At 38.3% G+C, this 23,809-nt stretch overlaps 1 protein-coding gene and 1 long non-coding RNA gene across 3 annotated transcripts in view; both read right to left on the bottom strand.

Annotated features, from left to right (window-relative positions):
• Positions 1 to 5,861, bottom strand: part of LOC140272296 (rho GTPase-activating protein 6-like) — a 43,597-nt gene extending 37,736 nt beyond the window's left edge. For both annotated transcript variants that reach the window (XM_072367725.1, XM_072367804.1), the window contains exon 1: positions 5,405 to 5,861. In XM_072367725.1, coding sequence (XP_072223826.1) covers positions 5,405 to 5,446 — 42 coding nt within the window. In that variant the 5' untranslated portion in view covers positions 5,447 to 5,861. The remainder of the gene's footprint in view (positions 1 to 5,404) is intronic.
• The window catches only part of LOC140272883 (uncharacterized), an 858,120-nt gene that overhangs the window by 535,616 nt on the left and 298,695 nt on the right, over positions 1 to 23,809 (bottom strand). The gene's annotated exons all lie outside the window — the stretch shown is intronic.

Below are 23,809 nucleotides of genomic sequence, written 5' to 3'. Positions count from 1 at the left end.
TAATAAAGCTACAAAATAAACATATAGAATGTTTGTACATAATATTAATTACTAATTATATCATAAAAGGCGGTTAAAAGTGGGATTTTGTTGGAAAATAAAAGCTAAATTGAAGTGAGAGGCTGTGATCTTGAAAGCAAAACTTTAAATTCATTCAGTAAGTGAGTGCATTCCTTCTAACTGCAGTCCTGCGAACAAAATGTCCACTCCTTCTAAATCTCCTCCTGGGTCAGGGTGTGCTTTGGAAAACTTGTGATCAATGTAAATAAACTCGCTGTGGTGATGAGCCGCATGGATGGTTGATGCCATTTGCCTACGCATACACAGACACTCAATTGTTCATGTTAATGCTGAGTGGGTATTTGTAGATATTCTCTTCTGCATTACACTTAAAAATCAATAGAGATTCATTCATTTAGTTAAACCTGCTTTTACTTCAGCTTATGAGCCGCTGCTTTGTGGCTTTTTCTGCCTGAGCTGTTTGTATTGGGAGTGGCAGGGGAGTAAAACAAACACACCTTCTGTGATAGAGCAAGGTCACACATCAGCAGGTAAGAAGAGGACAGCGTGCTGCAAAGCATTTGCTCTCAGCATTACTGAGTCGGAGAGGGTCAGTATGAGGAGGCAAAGCGCACAAAAAGGTTTCTGACAACAATGGTATTTTGAAAATGTTGGGAATATTTGGTAAAGAGAAGACAAGTTGGAGACAACACGAGGGTGCTCTCTGGCTGACAGGGGGCCCTAGATGATACAAACAACTATGGAATAAGATAATCAGTTATTTCATTCATACCTCCTTTTGTTTGTCACCCTATCTTAAGTCCATGTCAACAGTAAGAGAACTTCTGACCTTCCAGTGTAGTTTGAGCGGATTAAAAAAACTCAATTGCAGTTCAAGAGCTTTTCACACTTAGCCTCTCAAAATGCAACTTTTATTCATTTCAGCTCTAACAGCACGGCCAGCAAAAGCATGGACGCTTAAACAAATGCTTAATTTAAATGCAAGCCTACTTTAGAGAGTATGGACTTGTAACCAATTGCAAACACTTGTAAACACAAAACAAGGCTTCGAGACAAAGGCAATCTTTATTTGACTATTGGCAAAGCAGCAACGGCAGCTGGCAGCTCTCCAGGATTAGCTCAGTCAAACTAGCATTCTGAAACTTCGTTGTTCATTCACTTCTCTGTTGTCACATTGTGACGACCAGACACCATGGCGCACGTGACCCACAGCTCAACCTCAGACTCAAGAGTGCTAATCAGAGAGTGAAGCCCACTGTTGCTGGTAAAGGAAAATCCAATTTTCTGGAACAAACCCTGCAGAAACAGTCTAAATACGCCACCTTCTTCAAAGCAACAAATCTGATTAGTGTCTGTTTTGATCAACTGACACTCTTCTCATTTGTTGTACATGACTTAGATTTCCTGCCTGGACTAATGCGATTAATCCTAATTTCTTAGGTTGTAAAAAATAGATGAGTGAATAGATTATCTGCTCATGATAACAACAGATGAATCAAGAGGGATGTGCAAATAGTTGCTCTTCAAACTGATTGGATGAAGGTCTACCATTTTGCTATATAACCAAGATGGGGTCCACTGTAAGTGTACAGCATTCTACACTCACTTTTTAACAATTTGAGTATTTACTCTGAATACACATGATGCACTGCATGTACAACATATCTGAATCAAAACTTAAGTCTCTGAATTTTTTACCACCTGACTCTGGCATGTTTCTCCTTTTTTATGCTGAAAAATTATTACATTAGGATGATTTGTTCATCCCTAACCCTCATAATACCATGTTAACCTCAGCAATACTGAGGAGTAAATTCCTTAAAATGCACATGAGCTGAGTAATCAATTCGGACTGTTATCCCTGTTGGTATTCAGTTAGTAGCATAGAGAGCTTTCATGCCATAAGCACAATACATCGTGCACCAAAACAAGTGGAACAAATGTTCGGCCGCCTTTAAAGGGGATTAAACGTTTACGCAATGGCAACCGTAAAGTGCTGTTACACATATCTTGCACTCGCTTTCTAGATACATCTCTGTCTTCTCCATCCCTATGAGTCTGGCAACCTAGAACCTGAAATATGTATCTAACCTGGCAGGAATGACAAAAACCTGCGTATGATTATCATCGTCTCATGAAGAGCGGCTTGGACAGGAATACTCCTCCATTAATACCAATGCAATTTCATTTCGATCTTCTTTCTTTGTCATATTTCAAAGGCCGTCTTCTACCAAGTTCAACTAAGTGTTGAGAATTTATGAGACAGCAATGCATAACCTGGCAGAACTGCACTTGTATTTGATTATGATGTCCTGTCAGGACATAACTCTTCTGCCTTCACTGGCTGCTTTTGTATTAAAGTTGTGGTTTAAGGTTTCCTGTAAAATAGTTTAGTATGTTTACAATCAATAGACGCTGTCTGAGTGAATTTTTTGACCTTATAAAGCTTTCACAAAGTACAGTAGATGGACTTCTTTTCACACATACTTTCCAACATTTACAAATGCTCCAAAGTTACTATGCAAGATTACTTTAGTGTGTTTTTCTGCTTGTTTATGAAAAGTAGAGAATCAACAGACACTTTGCAAGATGTGTTGATATGACCACAGCAAATTCAGATATCCATAAACTGGATTTATTTAAATTTAGATTTGGACTTGGATTTAGACTTTAGACCATAAATTTAGACTTATAAAAGCTCTAAAACAATAACAGCAAATCAATCTGCAGATTGTTAGATGATTAGTACGTGTTTAGATCATTTTTCAACTCAAAAAACTAATTTGCTATTAGTTATTTCTAGTTACATTTGTGGATGTAACCATCTATGGACATTTTTTATGCATATCTTTACTACTTTCAGACATTTAGCAGACCAAATTATGCACATCCTACTCAAGGAAATAACTGCAGTATTTACTGATGATCTTAAATTTGAAAAACAAATACAATAAATGTATGCCACAAAACTTGCACGTTTTTGCCATTCCCTTTCTTCGTGTGGGACACATACAGTACTCTTCAAAGGTCTTGAGCCATCCCTATATTCTTTATATAAGGCCTAGAAAACAGGAAATAGATGTAACGTTTTGCTATAAGGCAAAATAATTCTGTACAATTCTAATGAGCTTGATAGCCATTATTTAGCATGAGCATCTTTATTCTTCAACAAACTCAGCCTGAACCCTTTTAGACAAACCTTCTGTCATTTCTATAAGTACTCTTCAGGAATAGTTCTCCAGGCTTCTTGAATACTGTTGAGGTTCGGGCTCTGGGGAGGATTCATCCCTCCATAAGACCTGTTGCCACTGATTTTATTCTTTTGTCCTCCACTTTTACAGTGTCCTCATTTTTTTTTTTTTTTTTATGGACACGCTGTTCTCTGTTGGAACAAAATATTATTTTATGTCTGTCAAACTGTGTTATCTTTGGTATTTTTGTAGAAGCAACTACAGAAATTGGAATCGATTCCATCTTGTTGTGACAGGCTGCTCGTAACAAAGTGCCTAAAGATATAATTTAAAATTCTATACTAAATGGTCTGTTATGTCTAGGCACAACACTGGTTCATCCCTTGAGTTAAGAGCTCTTTTTATGATTTGGTGATCCACGGGTCAGTGTGAAGTGGCTTCACAGACAAAAAAAACACATTCTTCTGAAAATGGTCAGATACAAGGACTGGGAGGAAATTGCTAGATTGTCCAAAGAAAAACTTTGAAAGACTTTCGGAAACCATGAAGAACGGCGAGCAAAGGGAGGCAGCCCAAGATTCCCATTCACTTACCCTCCAAATATTATTGATTCTGGGGAATTCCCAAGCTAAGTATGACATAAAATATAAGGAATATATAAAGCTGGATCAGCAATCCTCAAGCCTTCCAGTCGCATCGTGTTCTGACTGGGGGTTTCCTCCCCATTTGAATACTTGCATACTTACAGGCTAACACAAGCTCAACGGTCACTGTTTTTTCCACATATCTGAGCTCTGAGTAATCCTAGTCCACAATATTTCAGATCCTCTTTATACCATCACATTTATTTAAAAGATGCTATAATTTTATGGTATTTCTCCATATCATGGCTGTAACACAATTTAATCCCATTACTTTCACTCCTAATCACATCAGCTATTCTGAGGGGTTATTTGATTTCCTACTGTGTATGACTGGGTTCATAAAAGCTGGCAGATTTTCGTCAACAAAAAGTCCTCACACATCAGATGTAATTTTTCAAGGATGGTGATGTGCACTCTAGATGATTATTACATTGAGAACAAGCCAGTGTTTTGGATGAATTTTAGACACATTACCGCTGGCCATGTGGCAGCAGCTTCCACACCACATATCCCAGCTACAAAGCACTGACTCAAACCACAGCACGGTGCCAGCAAAGCCAAAGAAAATTGTATTGTTTTCCAATCAATGCATGCAGGTTTACGAACATTTCCAGCCACAGAAACATTGCTCATAAAGACCAGACAGACCGCTGGAGCAGTCAGCAGAAGGTTCCTCACCACTGGAGGGATGGGAACAAACGGGGGAGATGATAAAATACTGCCATGTGTGTTTGTGGTTCAGTAAGTGCATTTAAACCAAGCCTGTCCTGCAAGCAGCCTGTTGTTTCTCAAGTGCTTCCTAATCTTTGTCAGAAATATGCCAAATCATCACATATGAGCTTCAAAACGCTGGGGGTTTCATTTTGTAGGCACAGTTCTTACCAGCACCCTCATCAGTCCTCATGGCCTTGACCTATATCTGTGTTTTGCCTTCTTCGGGCCATCAAGCTTTGAGGTGTAGTATGTCTAACCTAAACATCTGTGTCTCTCCGCAAAAAAGCAGCGACAGGTTCCGGCATCTTTTTTGAGCTTTAAAAGTCTTCAAACCAGGAAACGTGTGGTCATGTAGTTCTGAATGTGTATGTGCTCTGTGCACCACATGTTACTGAAATGTTCCATCACAGGGTGTCTCTGCATGTTGAGGCCCCTTTGGTCTGGTCAGTTTCAAATTTCTCCTTCACTCATACTTTACAGGGAATTGCCTTTGTTTAGTAAAACTCTTAAAGTCAAGTACATCTGCTGCAAGTCCTAAAATGTAAAGTGTGTAAAGGAGGTTATGACTGCATGATGATGAAGTGCTGACTTTTGGCAAGATTGCAGAAGATAACCGAAGTTCTGCAGAGGCATTTCCGATGAGCACAGAAAGGAAGGCAGGTTTCAAATCCGCTTTGCAAATTTGTATTTATGTCATGATCAAGAGCAAGGAAAAACTTTCCTCTCTTTCTCAAAAACATCCCAATCGTGCGTCAGACAGCACAAGATATAACCCCCCTTAAGTCTCAGGGGCGCACGTTCGAGTCAACATAATTAATTGAACTAGATACTTACAAGATAGGAATTGTGCCTGTCGAGGAACACGGAGTCTCCCATCGTCCCGAATTAGTATCCACATATAGTAAACACCCCCCAAAAATAGAGTCGAACAAATGATGTCCTAAGTCCAGAAAAGTGTATGTGTGCGCAGAAAAAGTCTCATCCGTGCTCTACATCAAAGACGAACAGAAACGTCGGACTTGTATTTTTTAACTGTAAGTCACAGCAGAGCTTCTTTAAAGATCTGACGTCTTTATAGCACTAAGAGACACATGTCAGAAATCCAACAGTGCCAAAAAGCACACCATAGTGCGTAATGCGTAACGGATCCATACTGCGCGCCCCGTGCACTCTGGTTAAGACGGATGCTGAACCAGAGCGGGGAGGCAAAGATACCACCATCAAGTCAGCGCCAGTACGAAGACATTTCCGGCTAATTCTTTCATAATAAAATATAAAGCTTGTTTATTTGGTTTTCCCACACAGATATCAGATATATTTGTTATAACACCAGTGAGGGAAATTAATCCAAAAATACAAATGGTTCATCTTTACATGGCTTGTTATCTCCACATTCAATTATTCAGGACATCTATACTGTAGAACATAATGAAGAAGAAACTTTTAACATTTTATTACGCAAGATGCCCGTGATGTTGTGAAACGATGTTTCTGCATACTTATTATTTCAGATCTAAAAAAGTTACCTGTTCATTATACGTGTTCACACAAGTATCTATATGGTATACTTTTTTAAAGATTCTTATTCATTTAGAAATTTAGTTTTATTTTGAAGGCAACGTTACTTTTTCTGGTTTCATTTGAAGTCTATTTTGTAATTTGACAATGAAAAGAGAGAAGAAAAGGATGGGCGGGGCACTGAAGGAGAAGGAGGACCAGCAGTGGAAGAAGCTTTTGATTATCAACAGCAGGGCAGCTCAAATGTTTTCGTGTCAGTGACCCACAAATGGGGCTCCACACTTGATAAGATTTGACTGGAGAAACTTCATACAGGGGAGGCTGTTTAGTTTGGGGAGCTTTATGGTGCAGAACTGTAACTGTGATTACAGGAGGGAGAGAGAAAAGACATGAGGACTGACGGAATTCTGACTGTCATGATGTAGCTGTTCTGAGACAAAAACACACTGAAAGTCCCATCAATAAAAGTAAACTTTTCACCTTGTTTACATGCCCATCAGGGGTTTGTTTTCTGCCAAAATCAGCCATAAAATCCGATTCTGACTTGAATCTGTGGCGCACCACCTACAACCTCAGAAAGTCTAGGTCAGACAGCCGGTATGCTTGACACAAGATAATGGAAGAACCAATTTTGACCACTTTCAGGGTGGGACTTCACAGTTAATGTGCATATTTTGTGATGACACGATGAAATAGCTGGGAAAGCCAAGGAGGGGACATTGGACAAACAAAAAAACTACATAACAGAGGTCAAATTCACCTAGAAATATCATAACTGTGATGCATTCACTTTCTGTGACTTTCAGCAATATTGAAAATGCACCAGTAGCCAGCTGGTCCAGTGAGTAACTGTTAGAAGCCACACATCTGGCTTGCTGGCTCCCTCCAGCCCACCAGCTGCTGTATCTGCTAAGAGGCTGCTACCATCTCAGGCTGGACTAGTCATTGGTTGCGAATAGCAGCTTACCAGCTAGTTATTGCCAGTCACTAGTGGCCACATTCTCTAGACTGGTGTGTGACTTTTAAATGGGGATTGTCATCATGTCTTATTAAGGTCTTGAGACAGAATGTCTTATGGTTTCCAAAATAAAAATATATATATTTCTAGAGAAACACAAATGTGGTTTCAAGGGATTAAAGGAGACTTTTAAATCCGACCTTACATTCCAAAACATTTCAAACTGCTTCACTTTAAATATCCACAAATGCATGCTGGTCGAGGTAAAACCTACCCAAACCCATTTATTCTAATGTTGGAGGTTAAAGGTTTCTTTCAGCTGTGATAAATTATTTGCTGTAGACCCCACTGCAGCAGGACATAAATCACAACAGAGAAAAAATACCAAATAAACCATAGGATCAAATGATGATTGATTGCAAAGATCAGTATTTTTGTTTGTTTGTCAATGAGCATTCTCCTTTTCCAATTTGCTCTATAAAGGGCCCAGTCCACCACTGGGATCCTAAACAGGAGGGGCAGACTAGCGTTTGTGTAATGCTCCATGTTGAGCCAGTGTTGGGCAATCTGTGTCAAAAGACTCTACTCACATTCAACCTAATAAAAAACAGAAGTAATGCAAAACAAATAGAGCACAACCAGGTTTCGTCGAGGACATGGTGGCTGAGAAATGAACTGGCCTCATACACACACATAACGAGGGTTAATAAAAACCATCTGCTTTGCTTTCTTTCTTATTTTTTTTCCCTCAGAGCAAGACACCAGGTTCTTTTCTCTAATTCAATATTCAGAATGTGTGAATGAGTTAGTGAGTGAGAGGAGCTGGAATCCTTTCTGCTTATCAGATTGTGCTGAAACCATTTAAGGAATGCTGAGAAGTTAAGAGGAACACTTACTTTAAAAGCTGGAGATAGCAGATAAACTCCTGATAACTGACTCAGCCATAAACTAGGTGCTGTGATGTATTCTAGTGTGTATCTCTTCCAGGCATCATCAAAACACTGTGGTGTTGAAACATTTCCATTAGTGGAAACCCTGTATTTACACAGAATTGACTCCTGCTTATCAGATCTTCTCACTATTAAGTTGTGAATGTTGCTTTAAAGTTGAGGTTTGGTTTAGGACATTAGATTGAATCACATTTGGGTAGAAGGTGATTCAAATTTGGGCAGTTATGATGATTATATTAAGTTTGTAGAGGGTAAGATTTCACTTTATGAGATAAGCTCTCAGCATTTGTCCATTCTGTGAATTGGTGTCAGTCATGTGCTTGTCAAGAAGCAGGTAGACACATGTTTCTATCCACATACAAATCTATCTGCATACAAATCTCAAGTTCAGAGACTGAGAAAAACACTTCATTGTTGAGTCAGTCTAATCATGCAAATGCAGTAATTCTCTGCCTGGTTTGGATTTGGACATATCAACAACTGCCAGTAGTTTGGCCTGTGAATTACTACAATGACTAAACAAATCACTCCCAATAAATAAACAGTCCTGTCCAATCCCAAATACTTTAAATATAATAAGGGACATGTAGGGGGGTCTACATGTCCCTTACAGCAACATTTGAGGAACTTTTATGCACTTAAAAACAACCACAGCTCAGCGGTCACATAACAAATGAGAGATCTAGGGCGAACCTACAATCCTGTAGGCCTCTACATCCCATCTGGAACTCCATAAAATCTCCAGGTACATAATGCTCTTGTCTAAAATGGCACCACATGGTCGTGTTTATTGTTATAGAAGAATCAGCCATCTCTTAACCTGCACACAGGACAAACAGGCAGAAACTTTACGGTGAAGGCAACATTAAGAATTGTTATCTCGCATCGCTAATGCTAGCCCCTCCTCCACAAGTTAATTACTCTTGAATGGATATGATTTTGCTCCTAATTCTTGTTCTCTCCTGGTTGTATGACACCTATCAGAACTCTCATGATAAGTAACTGCAGTGCTGTGGTTTTAAGTGCACAAAAGTATATTCAAAACTGCTCGGATGTTTACTCAGAAAGTTACGTACAAATTTGGATATGTTTGATTTTGATCCAGATCAGGTCTTGGAACCAAGAATCTTTCTTCAGGTTTGGAAAATGTATGCTGTCTTGGACTGCTGCTGTCCCTAACTGGAGGCTGAATTAAATAACTGACCAATCTATTGAGGAAAAAAAAAATTGTAAATTAGAAATCAGCTGTAAGACGTACAAACACCAAGTTTTCCAGCAATGCGAAATAACGAAAAGTGTGCTTCTGACATTTTTACTCTCGTCAGTTTTTAATTGTTTGGCACTGTGTGTGTTTTGAAACAAACTAGCAGGCATTGTTGCTGACAAAACTGTGATTTATTGTGAAGATGTTCTGCAATATCCATTCTTTTTCCAGTATTTCTTCAGCATCCATCCTTCCGACTGCAGTCTTCATTATATACATAGATGTGAATCTATATATGCATATATATGTGGGTGTTCTTTATGCATGTTTTTTTTTACACAAAGCACTAGTTGGTGTCTATATAATCACTTCTCTTTCATACCGCTTTTGACTATAGATGTCACAAACACTGTAAACAGTATAAAAGTCAGCAGTCTTTTCTTCCTTTCTGTGGCTTAAAACGATGGCAGTGCTAAATCATAAACCACAGCACTTTGACATCGACAAGCTCCACAAGCATTTTTGGAACAACATGAAGCAGCTAAGAGAGTGGCGGGAGAATAACTCTTTCACAAAGGAACCTTGTGTTAAAGTCCTGAATGTGACCATTATTTTCCCCAAATGTCAATTTTTTGGATTTCAGTTTTACTTGCTGTTTGTTTAGTTAATTTAGTAAATTAGTTAATTTTAGACATTAAAACGATTTGGTTAGGTTAAGAGGAACATCATGATTTGGGTGTCAGTACACAGTCTCATTACCTCTTATGTAGGAAAGCTTACTAGTCCACTGGAGATTTAACATGCACTTATTTTAACGCACTTAATTAAGTTTGAAACGTAAATACAGGTGATCTATGCTGTCATGTCTCAGATGTCACTGATGTAAAAACTTTCACTTATACTATTAACTTTTATAAGCTGCCATCTGTCTTACAGAAAAACCTGCCATATAGTGCCTGAATTTATTGAATCAACTTATTTTCCCTTATGTTTGTTGCAAGTCCCCTGTCTGTATTTGTGTGTATCTAGATGTGGAGCTTCTTTGCCAATAAGCCTGCACACCTGATACCCATCAACTCACAAAGCCCCACAGTATATCTACCCCAACCTTTTATCCACTCCTAGCTGGTACTTAGTTTAAACTTGTCTTGCATGACAGGGTTGTCAGCCAGTTTTAGACCTGTGAATTATGGTTTATTTGTGTCTTGTGAATTGAACCTTACCTTTGGCCTAACCTCTGCCTGCTTGTTTGAGCTGCGACCTGTTCTGGCCCGGTCACTATTTCAAAAGAGATGTTAGGTCTCAAGAATCACATTTTCCGGATTTAAATAAAGGTTAGATTTAAGAGAAGAGATAAAAACAAACTTGTATGTTTGTATATATACTTTGCTTTATACCTTATGTGTATGTAAGACTTTTCCCAATTAGTTTCGTTTCCAAAACTAATTCAACCATTTATATGCATCTAGGCATTAAACATCTTTACCTTCCATTATAAACCAACACTGTCACTTTGATTGGGGCCACCTGTAAGTCTGGAAATGTGCAGATTTACAGCCAGCTCAGACATCCCGGTCTAGATACAACCATGAAGTAAACTCAGCACACCAACAACTCTATTGTCAGCTGCAGAGAGCAGCACTCGACCTCCAGCCTCAGGGAACATGAAAGCAAAAACCTGTTAGTGAATGCCAATCAATTTTGTTTGTATTGTTTCGACAACCTGGGTGGTTGAACACCCTTGACTATTACAGGAAATAGTAGCAAAGTAAGTGGCTGAACCACAGACAAGGAAAATGTAAGTATTTGTGAAATAATTTGGCTGTGACTCTTTTGGCTATTAGCTTATTCATGCTTGTTGAAAATGTAAGCTCTGTAATTTGACCAACCTGCAGGACTTGCAGTGTGTTGGTAATTTATGTTTTGTGTGTGTGTGTGTGTGTGTGCACGTTGTTAACTGTTTCATCTTTTTATAAATGCAGTTACAAATATTGCCATTCCAGTATTTCTTTTTTAAATTTAGTGTGAGCTCAGTTTGCTATGTGTGCTAATGTAAGACGAGGTATTTGCTGTGTCATATGGTATAACTTTCTCTGATGGTTGTTAAGTGAACCCTGTGAACAAATCTTAGTTTGCATTGTATCATAAAGGTGAGTGACAAAAAAAGAGAAAAAAAGGTAAACCCCACAGAAGTTTTCCCCTAAAACCAGCTGTCCTGGGTGCAGCGGTGCTTTGTCCATGTACTGTTTTGACCAAAGACATGGTGTCAACTTGTGTGGAACGGGCTTATTATCTCTCCTTTTAGAAACTGTAAAGTTCAGTTGTGAGGTTCAGCCAACACACTTGCCCACAGAGCCTGTGATCGAGAAAGAGGGGGAAGTGCTAGAAGTACAATTAAAACAAGTGAAACGGTTGTTGATAATGTATAGATAGCATGTTTGATGAGGCAGGAATCAGCTGCATGTTAGAACAAAATTATGCTGTTTGTGAAGGACACTCCAAAGCAATGCCTGACTCATTATGTCCCTTGAGCTGGCTATTACTCCTTGTGCTATTTTAAAATCGTAAGCAATGCTTAAATGGAGCTGCCTATGATCTATAATTGATTTCAAAGCATTCCCAGTTTTCCACTGTTGAATTTCTTCTAGCCTGTTTGTGATAATGTATCACGTCTTTGCTTTTATAGTCAATCTGGAGACAAAGCTACTTGGATTTCTAGGAAACATAACTGACGAGAAGTGTTTAAACCGACTGCCATAAGGATCTCTTTTCTACCACTCCTGATTAGCCTCTAATATTATCAATCTACGGTAGCTTCAAACAAAAACAGCATGAAAACTTCAATAGTTTGGGCCCACACTGCTGAAATCACTCATTTTAATAGACATTTTAAGATTGCCAATATTATTTAATAAGGAACATGAGGTCAGCATATAATTCCAGTGCTACATGGTATATGGTTTTACAAGCTGCAAAACGATAATGTTTACATCATTTACTCGGGAGGTGCAGCATCTTCCCGCTCTTAACGGAATGCCTGAGCTGTGAGGTCACTCCATCGAGTGGAAAGTATTTTGTTAAAGTGCTTTAAGACAATCCAGTAAATGGCAGAGAAAAATCTGTTGAGGTCTTTGATCTGTTTATTAAACACTCACAAAATAAATGTTGCAAGACTAAGAATTTGCATGCGTCTCATCACGCACGTCACTTCGCCGAACTCTTAGTGGATGCACGGTGAAAACTGTGAGCAGAGGGGGACGTATGACAATAAATTGTGACAGGCTGAAAAGGTTATCATCGGTATGTAATCCACCTCATTACTGTGCTGTGTCACTTTGTCCTCCAATATATTGTAAGCATTTGGGAACTTAGGTGGAATATTGATGTATTTTTTAAGGTGAAAAATTTACTTAGGTTAGATTAGATTCAACTTTTTTGTCATGAAACATTTACAGGTACAGAGCAACGAAATGCAATTTAGCATCTAACCAGAAGTGCAATAAGCAGAGTGCATGCAGCATATATAGTATGGTATATAGAGGTATGAACAGGTTGTTTTATAACATATGGACAGTATTTGCAGATGAAAATCTATGTACAGGTGAGACCGTATATACAGGTAATTTAGCAAAATACACACTGATTGATTGAGTTGTTGAAAACATATTATACAGCTGGATAGACTGTTCACAAGAACTATAGCATGATTTACAACAAAGGAAATGAAATAGGCATATGATAAGTTAGGTGATATAAATATAGATGGGGTGAGGATTGAATAGTGCATAAATAATAAGCAGTAGCTACCTTCTAACAAAGCTAGGGCAATATTCTGTACGTAGTACAGAAAGCTGCCAGTGTTTCTCTTCAGTAACTAAGAGACCAGACAGAGGTGGCATGATTGTGACTTGCTGCCAGTTATTCTAATTTCACACTCATGTTTGATCAGTTATGTATTTAGCATTATTGGCTTCTATCAAATAGGATATGAGCATACGTTTTTACAGTAGATGTTTCAACATTTGATATACGGTCTTTGTCCTCTTTTTTTCCCCATCTTTTTTTAATCTTTGAATCTGAAGGCAGAATATATTCAACAGATATGACAGAAATAATTAGCAATTAGGAAAAAAGGATGGCGCCATATAGTATTCATCATTTAACATTCATCATTTCTTGCCTTTTCTTCCTTTTTGTGTGTATACTGTTGGAGATTAATTTGCAATGCTGATTTAAAAGGAAGAAACTACATTTACTGCAGCCATGTGTTAGTTGGCTTAATTAGCTTGTCCTCTTTCTTTCTGATGTTGAACTTTGACCTCAGTTTCACAAGACAGTTGTACAAACTGGTGTAAGAGAAAGAAAATAAGATAGAGGGGTGGGGGGGTGGTGGTAAAAAAAAAAGGGCACACATAAACGAATTTACAGCAGGAGCTGCATAAAGCAGCTCTGGTGGATGACCTCAGAACTTGGGAATGTGTGCGTGTGCCTCTTTGTGTAAAAGCAGAAAAAGACAACAGTATATACTCACCCTTCCCTCTGGAGGCTAATGGTGAAGACACAAACAAACATGACTAAACAATTATGTCTTACTCAGGGACTTAGACTGCAATAAAACTTAAGAGATGACCCTTGCCCAGCAGAAGTTTTTTTATTTTTGAAAGGAACCCATCACTCAAGATCCTCCAAATACAGAACACACACACACTCATGTGCACACAAAGTGACGACGGCATGGGTCTGGATTCAATCTGGATGCTTCTATCAACAGGCAAGCCCACTTGTCCTTAATCTTCATACTGAGCCCTGAAGGCCAACATACAGAAGGGGGGAGAAAGGCGCAGGCGAGGATATAAGAAAAGAATTTCAGGGTATAGCCATGCATTGCTTTCTACCTTTCAACTCCTTACCTTTTTGATTAGACCATGCTTGTTTGATCCTGACCTGCACACACAACATGCTAAATAGAACATGAAATTTAGCTAAATGTGATCATGTCTCCGCAATGCAGAGACACATACCTCCAGCATATTAAGCATGGAATATTTCATTCCTGCGGGCTGTGATGATGGAATTGTGCTCTTCATGGGAAACACAGATGGCAGAAAGGAGTAAAAACAGATCTGCAAAAACTTATCACAGCGAGACCAGACGTGTTTTGGAAGATGCTCAGTTGACTTGTTGAACAAGGTGAATTACAACCTCAAGCCTGCATGGGTGGGAGTTTTTCCATTTCTACTGTTTCTATTCACTTTCTTGACATCTTTGAAATGCGAATCAAACATATCAATGAAAATCAGGCTGTTACCTCTGTAGTATAGCAGTTTGGAATATACAACTGTAGTGGTCTTGAATCAAGCCCGGTAGGTGGGCATCTACCTAAGTAAAGCTGCACCCGTAGCTCAGGCGTCAGTGGCAAACAAGTGAGTCTGTTTGTTCCTCACCTGAACAAAGAATCATTTTGGCCCCAGAAATGTTGTGGAACCATTCGTGTAATAAGAGGGGAGAGAAATTCTGAATTCAACACAAGACTGCAAAACAAAATTTGGAGATGTAGCAACTCACAAAGAGAAGCAGGGAAACATGGACTGACAAACTACCATTACAGCCACTGTTGTCACGAGCCTCGCGGAGTAATACGATCTGTGCTTCAACATTAAGGTGTGTGCATTCATTCATTCATTTTCTATACCAGCTGCCCGAAAAATGACTCCTGTTAAGAGACATGCTTACGAAGCGGTTTTCAAACTCAACGCTATCAGCCACACAGTACAACAAGTGAGTTTAATAAAGTTTGACTTATCTGAGTTTTGTTTAATTTAATGCACCTTATAACCCGGTGCGCTTTATAGCCCAAAAAATACAGTAAATTAAAAACAAACATAAAACGAAAATTGAAAAGAAACTAATCCTTTCATTCAAAATTGCAGCTAAAACTCTCATCATTCTGATGGAAGGAATACAGTGGCTTCTGCCTTTCATATCAATGACATGTAAACCACATGTACAGAATTTAAATGTAATTTATTTCTGTATCTACTGAGGAAAACTGCATGTCAGTTAACTGACAGCTTCAGATATAGGGTTTGCAAACACATTCTCCAGTTCTCTGCATTCTTTGTTATTATAGTCCAACGATAATTTGCCAACAGTTCCTTTTGTCAGGTCAAACTCTCCAAACACGAGGCACCTTACGCTATCACATGTCAACATTCACTCTCTTATACAAATGCTTTTGTTTCTTTTTTGGGTCAAGTCCTGTACTTAGTGTTGCAGGCAGCACATTAAAAGAACTGATCCTAACATGCCTGGCACTGCATCTTAAAGCTCAACGATGACAGCTAGAAAACAGCCGTCTTCAGCAGAACATATATATACATATTAACAAGCAGCTGAGGACAGTAGATGAGTTCTTGGTCTTGTTCCAGTTGAAACAGTCTCTTTTGAAAAACAGTATTGTTGACTCTTTCACCCACTTTGCAGACTGAATGGTTTGTTGAGTGTCTAACACCCGCTTTAAAAAATAGGTTTGGGTTCAGCATATTACCTGCCGGTCACAAAATATTCAAGTAGGTGGTGCAAACAGATGTTAATGTGTGTTGGGTACATACTCCCCCCAAAAAAAAGAGCTGTATTTCAATGCTAATTTAAAATAACATACTTAGTGCAAACCTTTTATACTAACGAAACAAAAGAAACGCATGAGTTTCTATACATTTGATTCTGAGCATACTGACATCATCTCTGAGGAAGAAGTTTTTGTTGCTGAGTTCTGCCTTGGCCTAAATCCCCACACTTTGGTCTCATCTGTCTGTCTGTGTATGTGCTGATGTACAAATCCGCTGATCTGACCTTTCACCCTTCTATCCATCTTTCTGCATGCGGCTCTGCCAGCTTGTTTGCCTGACTGGTTGGCTGGCGGCTCTTTTTCCCCCAAGAATCCATTAGTAATGCAGGGTCATTTTTCCATATGAGGGTGATTTTTTTAAAGACATGAATGGAGCATTAAAACAAGAGGTTTTTGACCTTGTAATCCTTAAAAGTTCAGACATGTCTATCAAGGGCTTCAAAATTTTTTATTTTCCACCGGACATAATGATGGGTTTGTACACTCAGAATCTGCCTTGGGTTAGTTCCTGTGGGTGAACACATTGTCTTAATGGTGGACTTTTCAGTCACAATTTCAGTCTCCATCTGACAACAGAATATGTGAATGAAAGCAATTTTATGAAGAATTATGATGTGTTGATAGACAGTATTTATGAATATTTATCCCCCACAACAGAGTTAGAGAGAAGCAAACAAAGTAATGGCCATAAAATATCCTGCAGAATAAGTTGTATCAGTCATCCAATCCCACAACAAAAACTGAAATAGCCACATCAATTTGATGTGCTGATTCGTGTGCACTGGTGCAATTTTTGCTTTTTAACTATAGAGCTTTTTGGCATTTTGTAAAACAGTCACATTTTGATTGTTGCATCACACTTATTGGGCAAAAAAGTGAACATCTGGACGTTGGACAAAACACAATATAGATATAAATATTTTATGTGTCAGAAGAAAAGAATTAAAGGGGTCAAAACATGTGTGGGATCCTGAATAGATTTACTTATTATGCATGCAATAACTAATTTAATCAATTTTGAATGATGAACAGAGTCAACTAAACATAGACAGGTCAACCTGGAGTCAAGATAGATGCTATTAAATAAGTAAAACTTTATATAGAAATATACGGAAGCCGAGAACGGCCATGGATTTTTTTTATGCACTTTTATCTCCTGATAACGACTTATTGTCTCATTATCTCAATATAACAAATATTGTTTTCTTTTTGTTTACCTTAGCTGAAGGTAGGAGTTTAGGAGTTTGTCAGCCTCTCGTCTGCTAACTGGTTGCCCCTAAACAAACCCAGTCAAGTAAACAAACTAACGTAAAGTGTAACTTACTGGTAGGCTACAGCTACAGCCAGTGGCTACGGAAGACGAACATGTCTGAATATCAAGACGAACACATTATAATTAATTTGTTATCACGAGAAAACGATCTTTGTTGTATCCAGACAACGAAATAAGTCGTTATCACCAGATAACAGTGCATAAAAAAAATAATATACCATGGCCATTTTCGGCTTCCGTAGAAATATGATGCAATTCATGAATAAATTGATTCATTTAAACAAAAGAAGTACAGTTAGTTTTGCTTTGTGCATGTCATCACATCGTGAGTGTCCTCTTATTTGAGGTTTTGTGTACTTTCATTGTATGTTTATTTTTTATTCTATGAGCATAATTAGAAATGCCAGAGTCCATGTGGAGTGGACAACAAAAGCCTAACCTGTTTCTCCTGAAGTGTGCCTCATTGGCATGGTTCATCTATGTAACAAAGGTTGTTTTTCCCTCTTTCAGCTCCAGCTCCTCCACCTTGATGCACCCACATACACACTAACTACCCACTGTCCTCCACCTCCCACGCCTCCTTAATCTTTTCTGCCACAACAGTTGCCATGGTGTCTCAGCTCACCCGCTGTGCCGGACAGCACAGTAACAAGCAAGTGTGTATTTCAATTATATAGTGTGTGTGTTAGCAAAGCCACATGTCAGCATTTAATATGACGCATGAATATTCTTCAACGCCACGTCTCAGCTTGCCAGACTAATGTCTTTTAATGTCTCTTAAACCACAGGTTTTGTATTTCTCAAGAGATAAAATATCTATAAAATGTCAAGTCTGAGAAATCGTGTTGTGGCCATTGTACCTCAAACAAATGTGCCTTGAATTTCTGCCACATCGAGCTAATCTGTTGAGAAAACATTGCAAAACACCGTGGGAAAATAATTGCTGAGATTTTTTATTTTTTTGTGCCCTGTGGTACATTTTCTGGTGGCAGGAGAGCAGAAAATAGCCTGTCCGTTGTTGCCATGGCACCACAGTAAAAGCGTCTGGATCATTATGGGAAATATGAAGAGTGATGGTCGATCATCGTGGTCACATGAGCTTAGATCTGTAGCTATTAATATATATTTAAGAGAATCAAACTGTGAATGTAAAACAAGGGAAATAAACTTAATACTCTGAGACACAGTAAACACATGCAGTTATTTATACATATTTGTTCTATCTTTCTTTCCTGTAAATTCATTTATCTTTTTTAGTGAAAGGTGTCAGTACGAAAGAAAACCCTATTTCCAACCCTTCTACAATATGTCAAGTGATCCCCAACAAAGCTCTGTTTCACGTTGTCCCCTTTCTTTTGTCACTGACACTGTTCTGCCTGACATGGCACGTTTAGACCTGCTCTTTGGTAAACTAAAGGAACAACCGCTGGGGAGACGCTGGCGAGCAAATCTCCAGAGACACCTGAGAGGAGGGTTTGGAATAGCTTGAATAACAGAATAAAATGTTCACGCTGTGATGTGACGCAAGTGTGTTGGCTCAGTCTCCCTCAGATGAAGGATAGCATCTCTTTCAGCACATTTGTGTGTCTGTTTGGAAGATTGGATGTTTGGACTGAGTTTGAACTATTTCTACATAAACTCAGTAAAGAGCCATTTTGATCAGACCCAGTCTGACTCCCAGCTTATCACATGCTGTGTGGAAGCTTGGTAAGAAGACCTTGCCATGACATTTTTCAGAGTGCCATAAACCTAACCACATAGATTCTTTGCCTAATCTTAAGCAAGAAACAAAACAAAACAGTATCGCTTATGTTTTACTTTAAAAAAAAATGACTTGCTTGGAGTAAAAGTACCATATTTGTGCTTTGTACTATCTGATTTCACTGTGCTATATGTGTGGTGCATTAAATGACCAAAAGCAATTCATAAAAATCTGGAAAATTGGGAATAAATCTTGAATTTGACCGATCATCTGTCGAAGCCGGTACAACTGAAAACTGTCCAGTTCAGATAACTGACTGAACACTTGGTGCAAATCCAAGATACGGCCCAGAACTTTCTCCTTGTTAATCTCAGCCACTACTCAAGACCCCAACTGGCCTAAAAAAAATGTTGTGTGTGCGTCAACCTGCTTTAAACCCTTTAATCTTTAGTATATATTTCAAACTCTATCACTTTATGGGCAGTTTCCTGGGCATTTGTCCAGAGGCAAGAGATGTAACTCTCTGTAAAATGGGGCAGGCTGGCTGCTGCTCATGTTGTCTACAATAAGGTACTTATCATTAATGGTTAGTTTATTCAGAACTAAATAAAAAAATAACCAGGAACTACTTGACATTCGATGATTTGTTCACATATATTCCACTACTAATTCAGAACACAGTGGGAGACCCTTTGATAATGTTATGATTACAAGCAATGACTATTATTAGTATTTGTTCCTTATTTTCAGTCCTTGTGCTAAGCTAAGATAAGCTAATTGATTGATGGCTGTAGACTTATCTTTAGTGCACAGATATACCAGTAGTCTTCGTTTCCTTATCTGATTCTCCACCAGAAAGTGAACAGGCACAAATGACTTTAAGACGACTTTAAGCACAAATGTACAACCAAAGCGAGAATTTTGGCCTGTCTGTGAAGTGTTTGCCGCAGGAGTTTTTCCCACCGATACCAAATGTAACATTTAGATGGCAAGGAACTGAATGGCATCAATTGCCTGCATTATTCTGATTGTTTTCTATTATAATAAGCACAGTCTGGTCACAATTGCTCTCATTTCTCATGCAAATCAGCTCGTCTCATGAATTTTCAGGTGATGCTAATATAGAGCATACTGTAGCTCGTTGTCCACAGTGTAGTAGTCTAGCTGTTCAACAAGGAAGAAGAGGATAAATCATCTAATGAAATATGGTATTGTTTGGAAACTGGGATCTGAGGGCTTTGCTCTTCTTTTCCTCTTCCTCCCTATAAGTAACACTGCTTAAACATACTCTTCATCTGTGCAAATGTTAGCCTTTGTGTCTATTTAGAGTCCTTGGGACTGATTTTTACAATATTTGTTTTTTATTACTATATATGTACGCATGCCTACAGAGACTTGCACACCCAAAGTCTATCACAGTCCCTGCAGATAGACTGTGTACACTATATGTTTGCATACCTGCATACACAGCATATGTGAAACGTGTGTGATCTGTGCAGCATGTAAGTCACCTGGCCTGAAGGATATCAAACCTTTACCAAAGTCAGAATGAGCAGCCTCAGCTCTTCTTAGCTTCAGGGATAAATATTTAGTCTGCAGTATAAACACAGCAGCGTTCGAGGAATGCTCGGTTCACGAAGGACTGCGGTGCTTTTATTGCTCTACTGATAAGATGGATGAAAGACAAAACTATTTATTTATCCAAATATACGACAGATATGAGCTCTGTGTTTTTGGTTTGAGAGATTAACTTAAACTATTAGCAATAGGTTGACATAGATTCACTTGTTTTAACTGAGATTTCATGCATTAAAATATAAAGAAAAAAGCATTCTTGCATCCTCACTATCTTCAGCTCCTCAGTTTTACTACCTCAGTTTATGATTCATCTGAAATGGTCTACAGATATGTTTCAAGCTAATATGTGATCAGCCTTATGTATTAAGTGCTTAAATGTACATTTGTAAAGCTAAAAATAGTCTCTCCATGAAAACTGCTTCATAGCCTGGACAGAAACTTTGTGTTAACACAAATAAAAAAAAAGGAAATCTGAGAAAGAATTTCCAAACCCTCACTCTCTCCTAAACTGCACTGCTGCCATCACAGCATGAAATGGGTGTGAAATGTCAGTTTAGGACCACAAGCAGTGCCACTAACGTATTTTCACAACCAGTTTCACAAAGGTTACAATGTCTATAACAAGCTAAATGTAATGGCTGCAATAATTTGCAAATCGTTCTTTTAATTAAATTAAGATACTCAACTGGACTGGACTTTCAATGTTCGCAGCACTGCGGAATGTATCAGTTTCAGCATTTGATATGTTACCTTTGTACAATTTTTAGTAAAATACAGGGTTCAAATTATCCACCAAATTGCTGTTTTTGATTCACATTTTCTTGAATTTCCAAAACATTCTTTGGAATAAGGATGGTGCAGTGTTAGCATGGTGTGCTAAACTTAGCAGACAGACTGGTGTGGCTGATACATACATTTCTGTTCTTACTTTAACTCAAAAATGGGTCATAAATGCATGATGTCGTTTAAAAGATTAACAACAAAAAATTATCTTTAGCCAGTGCTACTCAAACAACAACACCGGGGATTGATATATAGTATATTTGGAGCTCTAAACTGTATTTACAGCAGAAGGAAATGGAAATCTGTGGCACTGAATACTAAAAAAATAGCATCTATTATTGGATTTGGTCGGGGAAAGTTTTTAATTATTTATACATTTATAGAAGGCTTAATATACAGTCGAAGAAAACCTCTGGGTGTTGCACAATGACACTGTACCTAACTCCAAAGCTTTCCGTCTCAGATAAAGTAAGAGAATCTTAACTTTGTTCTATTATTCAGTGGGGAAAAAACCTTATTCATTGACTATGTATTATTTACTATGTTTTTTTGCGTTAAGACTTAAAATACCACATGTTGAGCCTATAATCATACAAAAGGTCTTAAATATCACAAGTATCGTTCACAGTGAATTAACAAAAAAGCACTTTAGAGTGTCATAGTTTGCTTCCCATCATTGTCACAGTGATTGTAGATGTTATTACAATCTTTCCTGAAAGAGCTCCAGCAGACCTTGTCTATAATTTGTTGGAACATTTACTTGGGTCTGATTTGGGATTTGATCACTGAAAGATCTCAGGTTTGAAGGGCAGCGTAAACGCCAACGTTTTATCCAAACACTCACGCGAACAGACAGGAAGGTTTATTGTTCCCAGGAGGTTTTTAATTTCCCAGACAGTATTGTCATGTGGTTTAACATGAGCCTCAGCAGGCAGACCCCAGTGTTTGTGTGTTTGGGTGGAGGAGTAGGATGAACGAGAAAGAAGTGGAAGAAGGAAGGAGGTGGGGGTTGATAGAGCAATCCCATCTCTTTTCTGCCTCTGGAATGCAGCTGGAATCCAAGCTTGCCTCCCCTGTTGGCTCCACCCACACTCATATCGTGCTGCAGTGCGCACACATGAACATGATGCTCTGGTTATTGTTTCGGTTGGGTCATTTTTAACCATGAAATAAGTGACTGCCTGTTCTAACCTGTCCTGTTCATATCTAGCTGAAAGTACTCCTTAAGTTGTGCGAGAGAGTGTGCTTGTCCTTTATTTGAAGAACTGCATTCAGGAAGTTATACAATCATTAAAATAAATGCCCCCCACTAATTTTTGGTTTGGACCATAATGACTGGGCACTCAAGCAACAGTTGTTCAGCTTCTCTATGTTTTAGACATAAATTTGCTTTATTCCCCCTTCATACATAAGTAAACAGTGAAAATATTGCACAGAAATATATGATAATGATCCATATCTGAGCGTCTGTTTAATTCTGAAAAATATTATACATGTTTATAATTAGTTTATTAAGGTTTCAGGTTGATTGAAAAGGCAGATCTCACTAACTGGGGCAAATGGAACTGAGTGCTTATCCAAACCAAACAGCTTAGAAAGCAAGACGATGGTTTGTTCGTGATGCCCAATAATAGCTTTTTGCCTGGCAGTTTCAGCTATTTATGGTGAAAGATCATAAAACTTCTGCGTGGATGATAACAGTCAGCTCTCCATCATTGTGGCTCCTTACCAAATCAATCCATCAAGTGTAACTCCAGTTTACCAAGTACATAGAAGCTCTCGACTATCAGTGAATTCCATTCTTTAAGCTGTCCCTTCCTAAAATGATTAGGTTTTGTAATATTGCCTTTAGGAGGAATACATTTGTATGGCAGCATAGTCAGCTAGCTAGATACTGGATGCATCGCTAGATGGTATGAGGGTTGCTAACCATTCCTATAAAATACAGAATTGCATTGTAATTGAAAACCAAAGGTTCCTGTTCCTTATTTACTTGATGAGGAATGCAATTTGACTGTTCGACTGTTCAAAGTTAATCCAGCTAATGATGCTGTGTGTATTTACAAGACACACAGCATCAATTTTTACCATATTTTCTCAATTAGTCAGCAATTAGATTGGAATTTGCAACAACAAAAAGACCGGATGCAGCAGAAGAAAATGACTAAAAAAATGCGACGGGTTGCTACTACACAGCTAAAGTATATACATATATATATACATATATATATATACACATCATCTGATATTATACATCAAATCAGATTTGAACAAATTACCAATTATTTAACACCGGAAAAACTTCAAATACCATGAAAGCTACCCCTTGAATGAAATACATCCAAACTGACTTATAGATAATTTTACTTTTCTTTTAATTCAAAGAATGAGAATGATCAGTTCACTTGGCCACAATAAAACCTTGGATGGTAGTTTGTTACACACACATTTCTTTCACTCAAAAACACAAGTCTGATCCGGTCGATGTTTGTTTCTTGTATATGTCTGAATTACAGCTTCACAGATGAGTCACTCAGAAATGTAAATGTTTCCTGCAAGTACAGCTCTCAATCATCTGTGTGTCAGGTTAGGCAGTAAAAGATGTTTAAGGTGCAGTAATTGACACCCTGCGATTATGAACATTA

Source organism: Leuresthes tenuis, unplaced genomic scaffold (genome assembly GCF_036924035.1).
Source record: "Leuresthes tenuis unplaced genomic scaffold, fLeuTen1.0.hap1 SCAF_1, whole genome shotgun sequence".
NCBI classification, from domain to species: Eukaryota; Metazoa; Chordata; class Actinopteri; order Atheriniformes; family Atherinopsidae; genus Leuresthes; species Leuresthes tenuis.
Note: the sequence above shows the minus strand (reverse complement) of the source record. Positions and strands in the feature narration are given on the sequence as shown.